The sequence below is a fragment of the Podarcis erhardii genome (assembly GCF_964252035.2).
Source record: "Podarcis erhardii genome assembly, chromosome: 17".
Classification (NCBI taxonomy): Eukaryota; Metazoa; Chordata; class Lepidosauria; order Squamata; family Lacertidae; genus Podarcis; species Podarcis erhardii.
The window spans coordinates 10,206,683-10,222,908 of record NC_138515.1 but is presented as its reverse complement, the minus strand read 5'-3'; the positions used below and the strand labels follow the sequence as shown (position 1 = coordinate 10,222,908).

General features: G+C 44.2%; 2 protein-coding genes across 2 annotated transcripts; both read right to left on the bottom strand.

The window, feature by feature from the left end:
- Positions 1-1,474: 1,474 nt before the first annotated feature.
- On the bottom strand, positions 1,475-11,369 carry LOC309332520 (olfactory receptor 10T2-like). Its single transcript, XM_081845751.1, has 2 exons — positions 10,194-11,369; positions 1,475-2,403 (listed from the first exon to the last, which is right to left on the bottom strand). The coding sequence occupies exons 1-2, from the start codon at positions 10,299-10,301 to the stop codon at positions 1,567-1,569; spliced, it is 945 nt and encodes a 314-aa protein (XP_081701877.1). The 5' UTR covers positions 10,302-11,369; the 3' UTR covers positions 1,475-1,566.
- A 1,465-nt stretch (positions 11,370-12,834) lies between these two features.
- On the bottom strand, positions 12,835-14,786 carry LOC309332756 (olfactory receptor 10T2-like; the record flags this gene model as incomplete). Its single annotated transcript, XM_081845931.1, has 2 exons — positions 12,835-13,020; positions 14,406-14,786. Coding segments are annotated over 2 exons (567 nt in total), but the record flags the coding sequence as incomplete, so codon positions are not given.
- Between the last annotated feature and the right edge of the window lie 1,440 nt (positions 14,787-16,226).

Below are 16,226 nucleotides of genomic sequence, written 5' to 3'. Positions count from 1 at the left end.
GTGCCAACACGGCAATTTAACCTGAATACTGAGGCTTTAGTTTAGAAGGGAAGGGTGGCGCACCTGTGTGGAGAGAGAGTGGAGCAATACAGTGGTGCCTCAGTTTTCGAACAGCTTAGTTCTCAAACTACTTGGAACCCGAACACTTCAAACCCGGAAATGAGTGTTCTGGTTTTCAAACCTTTTTCGGAAGCGGAACATGCTCTGTTCTGAGTATAACTTCTACTTTGAGTGCCACACTTCTGTTATGAGAGTGAGGGAAGGCGGGCTGGGCGGCAAGCAAGTAGGCCTCTGCCACCCTCCAGCGCTGGGCCTCTCCGCCACCGCCGCCACAACAGCAACTACGCCCTCCAACTCCTGCAGCCCCGGTGCTGAGTGAGGGAAGGCTGCGCCGGGGCGGCAAGCGAGCAGGCAAGGGATGTTGGTGCCACACCCCCTCCAGCCTGCTCCTGCTTGCAGGCAAGTGCAAGTGGGATCAGGCTGCTCTGCTAAGGAGCGTTGCTGCTTGCACGGGAACAGGAGCTGGATCGGGGCTGCTCAGCTGGGGAGGTGCAGGCTCCATCACACTTTCCATTGAGGGGTTTGTGGCTGCACTCCCCTCAAGGGAGTCGTTTAACAAGCTCCCACCTCTGCATCAGATCCTCTGCAACCTGAAGGCAGCCAGGCTAACAGTTGCTGAGGTTGGGGAAAGTGGAGGCAGCCCAAAAGCTGCATCTGAGAGCCCCTGCACCACCTGAAGGCAGCAAAGTGCTCCTAAGCTGAACTGCCCACCCCCCCTTGCATGGGGTGCAATGGGTTCGCCACCACTGGTATAGCCTTTCTTTGGGCATGGTTCTGAAAGAAATTAAAGTTTGGGGTTTAAACTATATGAATATGAATGCTAAATAAATGCATATTGAGAAATTACAATGTTCTATTTTGTATACAATATATTGTTACGTCCTTGCCAACACGTTACAGAAAGCAAATATCAGAAAAAAAACCACATGAAGGCAAAAGAGCAGAAATCAAGTGTGTTTGGTTACATAAATTCCAACCTTTGAAAAAGCAACAGATATGACCCCCTCTTTAAAAATAGCAATTACTGGGGACAAGGATAAACAGAATAAGCCACCTCCACAAAGATAGGCAGAAATGGACCCCAACCGAAATATACGGGTACCAGCCATTCAACAAGAACAATTTTGACACTTCAGTCTCAGCACTATATGAACTTGAAATAGTTTTGCCTGAATGTTTGGTAGTGAAAATGAGGACTAAGATTTGGGAGAAAACAACAGTCATCTTTAGAAATGTTTCCTTTGTTGCAGAGCTGAATGATTACAGGTTCATTTATGAGAAAATTCCCACAACCCAATTTATTTTCCAGTGATATACTACAGAGAAAATCAAAGTTGTTTGTAAATGCTAGAGCAAGGCCACATTTTTCCAAGTGAATATTTCATATACAAATGAAAGATGAGAAAAAGCTACAATACTATTTGAGGTGTTCTTTGTCCATTAAACTACAGATACAGCATTTGTTGGGTTTCATAATTCCTCTTCAAAGTGGATAATGCTTAATTTTCACATTCTTTGGGTGCAGGAGCTTTTGCCAAGCGATTTCTTAAGTGCTATTTGAACATCTTTGTTTCTCAGGCTGTACACCAAGGGGTTCAATAAGGGAGTCACCATTGTGTAAGAGACAGAAATAAAAGTAGTCTCATCTAGCGTGTAACTAGATTTGGGCCTTAAATAGATAATGGAAGCACAACCAAAGTGCACTACGACCACGATAAGATGGGAGGCACAAGTGGAAAAGGCTTTACGCTTCCCAGCCGTTGTGGGGATTTTCAAGACAGTGTTTGCAATTAAAATGTACGAGAGAAGGATGAACAGGAATGAACAAATTACAACCAAAAAAGAAATAATGGTAATGACAATTTCCCCGATGTAGTTTCGGCCACAGGCTAATTCAAGCAAAGGTGATAAATCACAAAAGAAGTGCTTAAGTTTATTTGGTCCACAGAAAGGCAAGGTAAATATGATTATAGTCTCTGAGGTGGAAAAAAGAAATCCAGTTGTTGCTGAACAAGCCACCAGTTTGGTGCAGAGTCTTTGATTCATCAGAATCTGATAACGTAACGGTTTGCATATGGAGACATATCGGTCATACCCCATCACTGCTAGAAACATACAATTTGTACACCCAAAGCCCAGGAAAAGGAACATCTGAGTAACACAGCCAATGAAGGAAATGGTCTTCTTCTCTCTTAGAAGATTTGCAAGCATATTGGGGATAATGACCAGTGAGTAGCAGATTTCTGAGAAGGAGAGGATGGAGAGGAAGAAGTACATGGGGATGTGCAGGCTGCGGTTAAGCCGTATCGTAGTGATGATGATTATATTTCCCATCAAAGTTACCAGGTACATAAGAGAGAACACCAGAAACAACATAACCTGCAGTTCTGGGAAATTGGAAAACCCAACAAGGATAAATTCTGTCACTATTGTTTGATTTTTTCTTCCCATTGATGTAGAATCTGAAAATGAACTTTAAAGATGTTACCGATTTCAACAGTGCTCGTCTGCTGATGCTCTTTACAAAAATACTTTGGGACAGGCTTGTTCATAAAATGATTATTTATTTTTTGTTCTTTATTAAATTTATGTACTGCCCTTCAGCTGACTATCACAGGCCACTTTACAACATAAAAACACAAAATGCATAAAATGACAGTAAAAATGCAATAGCAATAACAAACCATTTGATGTGCCTTAAACAGCACACTATACAGCTGCCTGAGAAAAGGCCGCCTCCATTTGCCCAATGGTAGAACCGGCCTCAGTAGACCGAACCTAGCACAACAGTTGTGCAACCAGCAACCTAACTGTGTCACCCCTTAGACCAATTATTACATTCACTTGACCAACACGTCTACACTGCAGAGTTGAATGTCTGATATCTCCCTTTCGAGGAATCCTGGGAATGTCTGCTCCCAACTTAGTGAGGCAATAGAGCCAGTTTACAAAACTGTATTTTCCATCGAACTAAAATTTTAGCAATCAAACAACATCTTGGCATAGCTCATCACCATAGATTACAATTCTGTATTCTTTTAATTGATGTAATTCCACTGTGAATGAATGTCTGGCTACAGCCCACAAACTGATGAAGGAGCACATAGGCAGTGAGCTGAAGAGTTTGAGGCTTCACAATATTCCTGTCAATTGAAAAATTAACACCACTAGAATATTTTATTGAGGAGCATGCCTATCCTAACCTGCCTTTTAAACAGTCATGCAGTCAGTGTCTATTCCAAATTGTAGCACCTCTGCAGCGTCTCAGGTTGCAGTCTTCACAAGTCCTGCTAAGCTACCTCATACTCCTTCAGGAAAATAGTGGATCTGGAGCGTTGTGCATGAAAAACAGTAACTCTGCCATTGAGTATGAATCTTGTGGCCAAGATAAAAAAGAGTCAGGTGCTTTGAAATTGTTCTTATTTACCATTAAATTGGCATAGACAAGAGCATGGGTAGGCAGACTAAGGCCCAGGGGCCAGATCCAGCCCAATTGCCTTCTAAATCTGGCCCTTAGACAGTCTGGGAATCAGCATGTTTTTACAGGAGCAGAATGTATGCTTTTATTTGAAATGCATCTCTGGATTATATGTGCGGCATAGGAATTCGTTCATCCCCCCCCCCCCCCCCAAAAAAATATAGTCCGGCCCACCACAAGGTCTGATGGACAGTGGACTGGCCCCCTGCTGAAAATGATTGCTGATCCCTGGACAAGAGCATCTGAAGGGCTGAATGAATGAATTCAAAACAAAGCTTCAGAACCTCAAACAACAATAGACTTACAAGGAAGCACGATGGATGTTGAGCTCTTCCAAATGACAGCAGTTTGCCACAATATCCTTTTTATGATGTTTCTACTGAGCATGGAACAATGTAAACATGATTATAAATCCCACCAGATATTATCTCCACGGTATTTCAAAACATAAAATAAACCAACCATCTTATTATCAATGGGAGTTGTTAAAATCTACAAGAAATAATTAACAATACATGTAATTTTATTGGGTGCATTTTTTCCTAAAACTCTTTACTTCATCTGTATATTGATACATTTTATTATGCCTACTTGTTTTCCATTTTTTCTTTTATCATGATGCATATTACAGATTGTTTCGGTCTTTCTGATTAAGTGGTTTGTGAATATTGTTTAATAGATGAATATAGCGTACAGGACAAATGGCTCTGGGGTAAGCCACACCCATCGTCAAAAAGGCAGGGAAAGTTCCATCTCATGAAACCTAACATCTCACAAGGGTACTGAAGACATCAGGGTTCAAGGAGATGAACGTAAACTGACTATTTTCACAGACTATATATTACTGATGCTCCACAATCCAAGCTAAGCCCCTTTTCCTTTGCAGAGGGTACTAAATAATTTCATGGCAGTATCTGCATTCTCAATGACTTCTGGACCCAGGTGTTCAATCTAATTCCTATTATTGTGGGTCAACCCTTGGCAATGGATCCAGATTTGGCATTACTTTCTCTAGAAAGCAATACAACCCAACCATTGACCGCTATCCTCTTGTATTTATGTTCTAAGCAGGAGCTAAAATCTCCATTGCTAGTCACTAGAAATCCAGATCCCCATCCTGTGATCATTGGTTAAGGAAGGTTATGGGACATTGCGCTTTCTGAACATCTAACATGTCAGAGAGGGCTTAGCGGCAGAGAGACGAAAACAGGCTGTCTCTATTCCATTTGGTAGCTCTTTCTATCCTTTGGCAATGCTGAGCCAAACAAGCATCAACCGTCCCATGGCCCAAATAAACATATGGAGAAGTTTTGTCACTCACAGTTGGTATTATATGGTAAACAACTGTCTTGGGCATCTACGTTTTGAGCAGCATTGCATGAATGGTTCTTTTTTCCCATTGTTGTTGTTGGAACCATAGCATCTAAGAGTTGAAAAGGACCCAAGGGTCACCGTTGGCTGTGGTGAGGAGTGCAAGGCCTGCTCCCTTACAAAGCCTTTACCAGCTGGCCTAGGGGGCAAGGCCCAGGCCCTCACACTTCCAGCTATAAACTCCTCTGGCAGAAACTGCCTTCTTGGCTATTGAAGCCACTATTGGTCTCATCAGCTCAATCCACCAGAGCCTGTCTTCGCGTACAGGGGAAGTCCTGCTTGACACACAAAGACACAAATACACCAATTAATCCAGTAACTTCTTTCAATACTGCCTGCCATTCCCATTCTCCCCAGATAACAACTTGCTTGCTCTGCTCAGACTGAAGTGAGGAAAAGTTGCTGAAAAATGGACACCATTCAGACCATTCCCTCCCAACCACACCACACAGTAGAGTTTCAGCCAACCCTCTTCCACACTACTGAATCAGGTTGGACCTTTCTTCAGATATTTCATATTTTTGAGAGAAGGAAAATCAGCCTGGCAGCTACATTGTTCTGGAATACTAACTGAAGGACAAAGCCACTTCCAACCTCAGGAGGAGGTGTGGTGCGCGCTTCATGCCCCCAACACGCGTGCAGAGGCTGGCTTCCAGCCCCGCACGATCAGGGGAATCCTTGGGCCACGTCATCCCCTGGCCAGCCAATCAGCTGCCTCAGGGGGTGTGGCTTGCCTCATTTAAGGGGAGCACGGCCCGGGATCTCCCTCTCGTCACAACTTCTTTGGTTTTGGCGGTTAGGCATTGGTAGGGGTATTGTTATGTACATGTGTTGGGGGGGGAGCACCATTACCTCCCCCAAATTTTGAAGGGTAGTCCGGTAAAGTATTCCGGGGAGCGTGACCTCGTCTGAAGCCTATGGAGGTCAGGGCCTAAAGCGTCCCCCCGAGCGGTGATCCCGGGGGAGTCCCTAGTTGATGTGCATCAGCAGGGCTCCCTCACTGGTGTTAACCCTTCCCAGTCTTCAAGCAAACAGGCTGAAGCCGGATAGTCGGATAGGACCAATGCCTAAGCCAATACTGCTCTTTACCTGTAACCAATAAAGTTGTGCCCTGTTTTAGCCCATTAACCTAAATATTTGTGTCACGTGTCGTTATTCCTACTGGTGGGAGACAGGAAATCGCCACGCAACAACCTCATGTGGTCCAGTGCAAGAAAATCAGGGGGTGATGGGACCACTCAGACATGATAGCACTGCAAATTACTTATTCTATATATATATATATATATATATATATATATATATATATATATATATGAATGCTAAAATAAATGCCTATTGAAAAATAGCAATACTCCATTTTGTGTACAATATGTTATTACATTCTTGCCAACACTGTACAGAAAGCAAATGTCAGAACAAATCACATGAAAGCAAAAGAGCAGAAATTAAGTGTGTTTGGTTACAAGAATTCCAACATTGAAAAAGCAGACTCCAAATGTTTTGTGTCACTGGGATGGCGGGAATTCTGTATTGATTACACTGGTCAACAACAAATTTCTTGTCTGCGTTTTTTCAGTTGATTTAGGACGAATCTGATGCGCTGAATCCAAAAATCACATTGGTTTTGCTCAATCAGGTCAAGTTTTTGAGCTATGGCCACATGTCATTTTTTTTACATTTTTGTTCACATGTACGCTTGTGTGGAGCATTTTAGAAGAAGTTGGTGGGGGTAAAATGCCATGTCGAATAATTGTTTTGATTGGAAATGATTATTTTAATGACAAGAAGTATTCAGGTCCGATAGTTCTGGGTGATTATGTCAAAAAGGGATCAGTTTGAGGTCATAAAACCTCGAAATCTTCCATAAATTAGTGCGGCTGGGATCAACAGAAAGAACTGGAGCAGCCTCAAGTATCCTGATCTTCAATCAGCACGTCGTCCTGTAGCTTATTGTGATGAAATTCCAGTGCCTATCTTTGGAGAACTTCCTGACATTAGTGACGAAGATGCCTCCAGTGTTGAAGGACATGAAGAAGAAGAAGTGGTTCTTGAAGATGATGCTCCACATCCATTTTCCCAAAAGGAGTTGAATGATCTAGTTCGCGACCTGAGCTTGTCAAAGGACTCTGCCGAACTGTTGGCATCCAGATTGAAGGGAAAAAACCTCCTCTCTGACAGTGCTTGCATCAGCTTCTTCCGCAACAGGCATCAAGAGTACCTCCGTTTTTTCTCGGAAGAGAAGGACTTGGTGTACTGTGCAGATATTGCGCAGCTTCTGCTCAAGCTTGGAGTGCCACAGTATGAACCCAAAGATTGGAGACTGTTCATTGATAGCAGCAAGCGATCACTGAAATGTGTTCTGCTACACAACGGCAACCAGTTTGCCTCTATACCCCTGGCTCACTCGAGTACACTGAAGGAAAACTATGAAGCGGTGAAGTATGTGCTGGAGAAAATTGGTTATGATCAGCATAAGTGGTTTATTTGTGTTGACCTGAAGATGGTGAACCTTTTGTTGGGACAACAGTCTGGCTTCACCAAGTACCCATGTTTTCTGTGCATGTGGGATAGTAGGGACCGTGTTCAGCATTACATGAAGAAGAACTGGCCTGTGCGGGAGGAATTGGAGCCTTGCAAAGAAAGGAACGTCATCAACGACCCTCTGGTGGACAGAGACAGAATACTCTTCCCACCGCTGCACATCAAGCTCGGCTTAATCAAGCAGTTCACCAAGGCTCTGGACAAGGATGGTGACTGCTTCACTTACTTGTGCCAGGCTTTTCCAGGATTGACCATGGAGAAGTTGAAAGTTGGCATCTTTGACGGTACTCAGATCTGTCAGCTCATCAGAGATACAGAGTTCAGAAACTCAATGAAAGAAGTGGAACTGGAAGCGTGGAAGGCATTTGTTCTTGTAGTGAATAACTTTCTTGGCAACAATAAGGCCAGAAACTACGCAGAACTTGTCAACAATATGCTGACTGCTTTCAAAAACCTGGGCTGCAACATGAGCGTCAAGATGCACTACCTATTTTCACATATGGACCGGTTTCCTGAGAACCTGGGTTCAATGAGTGACGAGCAGGGGGAGAGATTCCATCAGGACATGAAAGAGATGGAGACCAGGTATCAGGGTCGCTGGGACGCAGTCATGATGGCTGACTACTGTTGGACTCTGAAGAGAGACCTCCCTGCCGCTGAGCATTCCAGGAGTTCCAAGAAATGGAAGTTCAAGCCCTGAAGTTTGAAAAATGGTGAAGCAACATGCAATTTACGTGTACTTACCTTTATCAATGCCCACCATTCAGTTTACAGTAAACCTGACCTGATGGAGAGAAACGGATGCCATTTCCTGATTCAGCAGTGCAAAAATACCCTAAATCAGTTGTAGAAATCTAGACAACATTCAAAAAGTAAAAAATTGTTGCCCAGTGTTATCGATGAATGTTTGTATGTGATGCCAGTAAAAGGTTTGATGATGAAAAAGCAGATTCCCTCCTTAAAAAATACCATCACAGGGGACAAGGAAGGGCAGAAAAAGCCACATCCACAAAGATAAACAGATACGTACCCCAAACTGACCCCAAAAGAAATATACAGGTACCAGCCAGGGACCTGGGCAGGGGGAGAATTCATGCCGCTGCCTGGGAGAAGCTGCGCGCTGCTATCCCATAAGCCAGGACAGCAAGCTGTGATCCCACTTGCTGTCCTGGCTTCTGGGATTCAGAATTTTTTTTTTTCTTGTTTTCCTCCTCCAAAGACTAGGTGCGTCTTATGGTCTGGTGTGTCTTATAGAGTGAAAAATACAGTACTTAATTCGTTCCGGAGGTAGGTTCTTAACCTGAAACTGTTCTTATCCTGAAGCACCACTTTAGCAAATGGGGCTGCCGCGCCGCTGCCACGCGATTCAGTTCTCATCCTGAAGCAAAGTTCTTAACCTGGGGTACTATTTCTGGATCAGCGGAGTCTGTAACCTGAAGCGTCTGTAACCTGAAGCGTATGTAACCCGAGGTACCACTGTATACGGGTGCCAGCCATTCAACAAGATCAATTTTGACACTTCAGTCTCAGCACTATATGAGCTTGAAATAGTTCTGTGTGAATGATTGGTAGAGAAAATGTGGGCTAGGATTTGGGAGAAAACAACAATAATCTTTAGAAAAGTTTCCTTTGTTGCAGGGCTGAATGATTACAGGTTCATTTATGAGAAAATTCCCACAACCCAATTTATTTTCCAGTGATGCACTAAAGAGAAAATCAAAGTTGTTTGTAAATGCTAAAGCAAGGCCACATTTTTCCAAGTGAATATTCCATATACAGATGAATATTTTAAAAGATGAGAAAAGGCTACAATACTATTTGAGGTGTTCTTTGTCCATTAAACAACAGATACAGTAATTGTTGGGTTTCATAATTCCTCTTCAAAGTGGATAATGCTTAATTTTCACATTCTTTGGGTGCAGGAGCTTCTGCCAAGTGATTTCTTAAGCGCTGTTTGGACATCTTTGTTTCTCAGGCTGTACACCAAGGGGTTCAACAAGGGAGTCACCATTGTGTAAGAGACAGAAATAAAAATAGTCTCTTCTAGTGTGTAACTGGATTTGGGCCCTAAATAGATAATGCCAGCACACCCAAAGTGCACCACGACCACGATAAGATGGGAGGCACAAGTGGAAAAGGCTTTACGTTTCCCAGCCGTTGTGGGGATTTTCAAGACAGTGTTTGCAATTAAAATGTACGAGAGAAGGATGAACAAGAAAGAAGAAATCACAACCAAAACACAAATAATGAAAATGACAATTTCACCTATGTAGTTTCGGCCGCAGGCTAATTCAAGCAAAGGTGCTAAATCGCAAAAGAAGTGCTTAACTTTATTTGGTCCACAGAAAGGCAAGGTAAATGTGGTAATGGTCTCTGCTATAGAAAAAATAAATGCAAGTGATATTGAACAAGCCACCAGCTTGGTGCAGAGTCTTTGATTCATCAAAATCTGATAACGTAAAGGTTTGCATATGGAGACATATCGGTCATACCCCATCACTGCTAGAAGCATACAATTTGTGCCTGCCAACCCCAGAAAAATGCACATCTGGGTAGCACAGCCAATGAAGGAAATGGTCTTCTTTTCTCTTAGAAGATTTGCAAGCATATTGGGGATAATGACAAGTGAGTAGCAGATTTCTGAAAAGGAGAGGATGGAGAGGAAGAAGTACATGGGGATGTGGAGGTTGCGGTCAAGCCGTATCACAGTGATGATGATTATATTTGCTATCAAAGTAACCAGGTAGATTAGAGAGAACAACAGAAACAATGGAATCTTCAGGTCTGGGAAATTAGAAAATCCAGCAAGGATAAATTCTGTCACCACTGTTTGATTTTCTCTTCCCATTGATGCTGCATCTGAAAATAAACTTTAAAGGTATTACAGATTTCAACAGTGTTCATCAGCTGATGTTTTATACAAAAATACTTGGGGAGAGGCTTGTTCATAAAATAATTATTTATTTTTTGTTCTTTATTAAATTTATGTACTGCCCTTCAGCTGACTATCACAGGCCACTTTACAACATAAAAACACAAAATGCATAATGTGACCCTAAAAATGCAATAGCAATAAAACCCCTTTGATGTGCCTTAAACATCACTTAAACAGGTTTAAGGATTAAGATTTGGTGGGCAGAGTGCCTGAAGAACTATGGATGGAGGCTCGTAACATTATACAGGAGGCAGCAGCTAAAACCATCCCAATGAAAAGGAAATGCAAGAAAGCAAAGTGGCTGTCTAACGAGGCCTTACAAATAGCGGGGGAGAGAAGGCAAGCAAAATGCAAGGGAGACAGTGAAAGATACAGGAAATTTAATGCAGATTTCCAAAAAATAGCAAGGAGAGACAAGAAGGCCTTCTTAAATGAGCAATGCAAAGAAATAGAGGAAAACAACAGAATGGGAAGAACCAGAGATCTGTTCAAGAGAATTGGAGATATGAAAGGTACATTTTGTACAAATATTACCATAATAAAGGACAAAAGTGGTAAGGACCTAACAGAGGCAGAAGACATCAAGAAGAGGTGGCAAGAATACACGGAGGAATTATGCCAGAAAGATATGGATGGCTCGTACACCCCAGGTAGTGTGGTTGCTAACCTTGAGTCAGACATCCTGGAGAGTGAAGTCAAATGGGCCTTAGAAAGCACTGCTAATAACAAGGCCAATGGAAGTGATGGTATTCCAGCTGAACTATTTAAAATTTTAAAAGATGATGCTGTTAAGGTGCTACACTCAATATGCCAGCAAGTTTGGAAAACTCAGCAGTGGCCAGAGGATTGGAGAAGATCAGTCTACATCCCAATCCCAAAGAAGGGCAGTGCCAAAGAATGCTCCAACTACCGCACAATTGCACTCATTTCACACGCTAGCAAGGTTATGCTTAACATTCTACAAGGAAGGCTCAAGCAGTATGTGGACAGAGAACTTCCAGAAATGCAAGCTGGATTTAGAAGAGGCAGAGGAACCAGAGACCAAATTGCAAACATGCACTGGATTATGGAGAAAGCTAGAGAGTTCCAGAAAGACATCTACTTCTGCTTCATTGACTATGCAAAAGCCTTTGGCTGTGTCGACCCCAGCAAACTATGGCAAGTTCTTTAAGAAATGGGAGTGGCTGATCACCTCATCTGTCTCCTGAGAAGTCTCTGTGTGGGATAAGAAGCTACAGTTAGAGTTGGATATGGAACAACTGGTTGGTTCAAAATTGGGAAAGGAGTACGACAAGGCTGCATATTGTCTCCCTGCTTATTTAACTTATATGCAGAATTCATCATGCGAAAGGCTGGGCTGGATGAATCCCTAGGCAGAATTAACATTGCAGGAAACAATATCAACAACCTCAGATATGCAGATGACACAACCTTGGTGGCAGAAAGTGAGGAGAAATTAAAGAACCTTTTAATGAGGGTGAAAGAGGAGAGCGCAAAATATGGTCTGAAGCTCAACATCAAAAAAACGAAGATCATGGCCACTGGTCCCATCACCTCCTGGCAAATAGAAGGGGAAGAAATGAAGGCAGTGAGAGATTTTACTTTCTTGCGCTCCATGATCACTGCAGATGGTGACAGCAGCCACGAAATTAAAAGACGCCTGCTTCTTGGGAGAAAAACAATGACAAACCTAGACAGCATCTTAAAAAGCAGAGACATCACCTTGCCAACAAAGGTCCGTATAGTAAAAGCTATGGTTTTCCCAGGAGTGATGTATGGAAGTGAGAGCTGGACCATAAAGAAGGCTGATCGCTGAAGAATTGATGCTTTTGAATTATGGTGCTGGAGGAGACTCTTGAGAGTCCCATGGACTGCAAGAAGATCAAACCTATCCATTCTGAAGGAAATCAGCCCTGAGTGCTCACTGGAAGGACAGATCCTGAAGCTGAGGCTCCAGTACTTTGGCAACCTGATGAGAAGAGAAGACTCCCTGGAAAAGACCCTGATGTTGGGGAAGATGGAGGGCACAAGGAGAAGGGGACGACAGAGGACGAGATGGTTGGATAGTGTTGGATCGAACTAAAATTTTAGCAATCAAACAACATCTTGGCATAGTTAATCACCATAGATTAAAATTCTGTATTCTTTTAATTGATGTAATTCCACTGTGAATGAATGTCTGGCTACAGCCCACAAACTGAGGAAGGAGCACAGAGGCAAGTGAGCTGAAGAGTTTGAGGCTTCACAATATTCCTGTCAATTGAAAAATTAACAGCTTCACAAGGCATAACTCTGAACACCACTAGAATATTTTATTGAGGAGCATGCCTATCTTAAGCTGCCTTTTAAAGAGCTGCCTTTTTAAAGAGTCATACATTTGGTGCTTATTCCAAATTGTAGCACCTCTCCAGGGTCTCAGGTTGATGTCTTCACCAGTCCTGGTAAGCTACCTCATACCCTTTTGGAAAAATATTGAATCTGGGGCCTTAAATATGATTATAGTCTCTGAGGTGGAAAAAAGAAATCCAGTTGTTGCTGAACAAGCCACCAGTTTGTTGCAGAGTCTTTGATTCATCAAAATCTGATAACGTAACGGTTTGCATATGGAGACATATCGGTCATACCCAGTGGCGTAGCGTGGGGGGTGCAAGGGGTGCCAGCCGCACCGGGCGCAACATTTTTGGGGGCGCACTCGGAGCTCTCTGCCCCTACCTGGTCCTGGTGGCTCACTCTCTCTCTCACAGTGCTGGCTGCGATGGAAAGGACGAGGCTGCGCGCTCCCCAGCCCAGGCGCCGCCTTCTGCGCGCACACTCGCTTGCAGCTAGAAGCCCTGCAGAAAAGGCCGTCGGGTGCAGGAGCGGCGCCTACATCGCACTTCCCGGAGGGGGCGCGTCGCCCGCCCGGCATTGGCGCGCGTTTGGGCGGGCTGCGGAGGGCGCGAGCGCTGCGTGCGCCCCAGGAGGCCGGCGAGGGCGGGAAAGCGGGCGGCTCGCTCCTCCCGCGCGCCCGAAGGGGCTTTTTTGGCGGTTCCCCCGCTGCTACGAAGTCCTAAGCAACGAGAAGGAAAGCGCCTCATGAGCATAGCACTGGAGGGTGAGTCTCAACTTTTCTGGACGAGCACTCAATGTGTTGCAGATATTAAGCATAACTTTAAAGCCCTAAAAAAAGAAGAAGCAGCAAAAAAAAAAACCACCCCACACGGGGGGCGTGTTCTAATTCCCTTCTAACTCCGGGTTAGAGCGCAGCACGTGGAGGATGGGTGGGGAAAGAGAGAGGAGGCGGGCGGGCGCGCTGATAGAACGCCAGGCGCGGGGGCCGCCAGGGAGAGCCAGCGCGCGCCCCACCCCAGACGCTCGCGGCCACCGCCGTCCCTCCCTCCCAGGGAAGGCGGGATTAGAGCAAGCGCCCGGGCAGCAAGAAGCGCGCGCGCACGCCGGCCCTGCCCTGGATCCCTCAGAACAGCCAGTCTCTGGGAAAGTGGGCGTGGCTTTAGAACTCTCAGGCAGCAGAGGCCGCCACCCGGCAAGGCTTCCCATTGGGAGGCGCGAAGGCTTTAGTGGGTGGGGATTGGCGCAAATGTAAGCAGGGCGGGCTAAGAGGAGGAGCCGCTGCCGAGGAGCAGCGGCACCAGCAGCGTTTCCTCTCCCCCCTCCCCTCCCGTGTCAACAAGCGGGGCGCCTGCGCCGGGGGTTTGCGCATCTTTTCCTCTCATGCGCGGTATTTGCTTCCCGAGTCGGGCCCGGGGTTTGGCCTAGAGCCAGCGGCGGGCAGAGGGCGCAGAGCGATCGGGCGCAGCTCTCCGGCCGCAGCGGCTCCGGGCGGGCGAGCGATCGGTCGGTCCGCTGGCTCAGGATGGCGGACGACTCCGCAGTGGCGTAGCGTGGGGGGTGCAGGGGGGGCGCAACATCTGGGGGTTAGGGTTAGGGGGCGCAAATCCACGGGTTAGGGGGCGCAAATCACTTGCCTTGCCCCGGGTGCTGACAACCCACGCTACGCCACTGGTCATACCCCATCACTGCTAGAAGCATACAATTTGTGCATGCAAAGCCCTGGAAAATGCACATCTGAGTGGCACAGCCAATGAAGGAAATGGTCTTCTTCTCTCTCAGAAAATTTGCAAGCATATTGGGGATAATGACAAGTGAGTAGCAGATTTCTGAGAAGGAGAGGATGGAAAGGATGGAGAGGAAGAAGTACATGGGGATGTGGAGGTTGCAGTCAAGCCGTATCGTAGTGATGATGATTATATTTGCGATCAAAGTTACCAGGTAGATTAGAGAGAACACAAGAAACAATGGAACCTGCAGGTCTGGGAAATTGGAAAATCCAGCAAGGATAAATTCTGTCACCGCTGTTTGATTTTCTCTTCCCTTTGATTCAGCATCTGAAAATAAACTTTAAAGATGTTACCGATTTCAACAGTGCTCGTTCGCTGATTCGTTATACAAAAATACTTTGGGAGAGGCTTGTTCAAAAAATGATTATTTATTTTTTGTTCTTTATTAGATTTATGTACCGCCCTTCAGCTGACTATAACAGGCCACTTTACAACATAAAAACACAAAATGCATAATGTGGCTGTAAAAATGCAATAATAACAAATTAAGGAACAAGCCATTTGATGTGCCTTAAATATCACTCTATACAGCTGCCTGAGGAAAGGTCATCTCCATTTGCCCAATGGTAGAGCCAGCCTCAGTAGGCAGAGCCTAGCACAACCGTTGAGCAACCAGCAACCCAATTGTGTCACCCCTTAGACCAATTATTACATTCACTTGACCAATAAGTCTACACTGCAGAGTTGAATGTCTGATATCTCCCTTTCAAGGAATCCTGGGAATGTCTGCTCCCAAGTTAGCGAGGTGTTAGAGCCAATTTACAAAACTGCATTTTCCATCGAACTAAAATTTTAGCAATCAGACAACATCTTGGCATAGTTCATCACCATAGATTAAAATTCTGTATTCTTTTAATTTATGTAATTCCACTGTGAATGAATGTCTGGCTACAGCCCACAAACTGATGAAGGAGCACATAGGCAGTGAGCTGAAGAGTTTGAGGCTTCACAATATTCCTGTCAATTGAAAAATTAACAGCATCACAAGGCATAACTCTGAACACCACTAGAATATTTTATTGAGGAGCATGCTTTTCTTCAGCTGCCTTTTAAAGAGTCATACATGTATATTCCAAAATGTAGCACCTCTCCAGGGTCTCAGGTTGCAGTCTTCACTAGTCCTGCTAAGCTACCTTATACCCTTTTGGAAAAATATTGGATCTGGAGCCTTGAGCTTGGAACAATGTAAACATGATTATAAATCCCACCAGATATTATCTCCACGGTATTTCAAAACATAAAATAAACCAACCATTTTATTATCAATGGGAGTTGTTAAAATCTACAAGAAATAATTAACGATACATGTAATTTTATTGGGTGCGTTTTTTCCTAAAACTGTGGAATTCATCTCTATATCGATACATTTTATTATGTCTACTTGTTTTTCACTTTTTTATTTTATCATGATGAATATTACAGATTGTTTCTGTGTAAAGTGCAGTGGTCTTTCTGATTAAGTGGTGTGTGAATATTGTTTAATAAATAAAAATAGCGTATAGGACAAATGGCTCTGGGGTAAGCCACACCCATCGTCATATAGGCAGGGAAAGTTCCATCTACAAGTACAATGCTAGCACAACACCTAACATCTCACAAGGCACTGAAGACATCAGGGTTCAAGGAGATGAGCATAAACTGAATATTTTCATAGATTATATATTACTGATGCTCCACAATCCAAGCTAAGCCCCTTTTCCTTTGCAGAGGATACTAAATA

Coding starts and splice junctions, on each gene's coding strand:
- LOC309332520 (XM_081845751.1), bottom strand. CDS start 10,301: ATGGGAAGAGAAAATCAAACAGTGGTGACAGAATTTATCCTTGCTGGA. Junction 2,404..10,193: donor TGTTCTCTCTAATCTACCTG/GTTACTTTGATA, acceptor CTTATGTACCTG/GTAACTTTGATGGGAAATAT.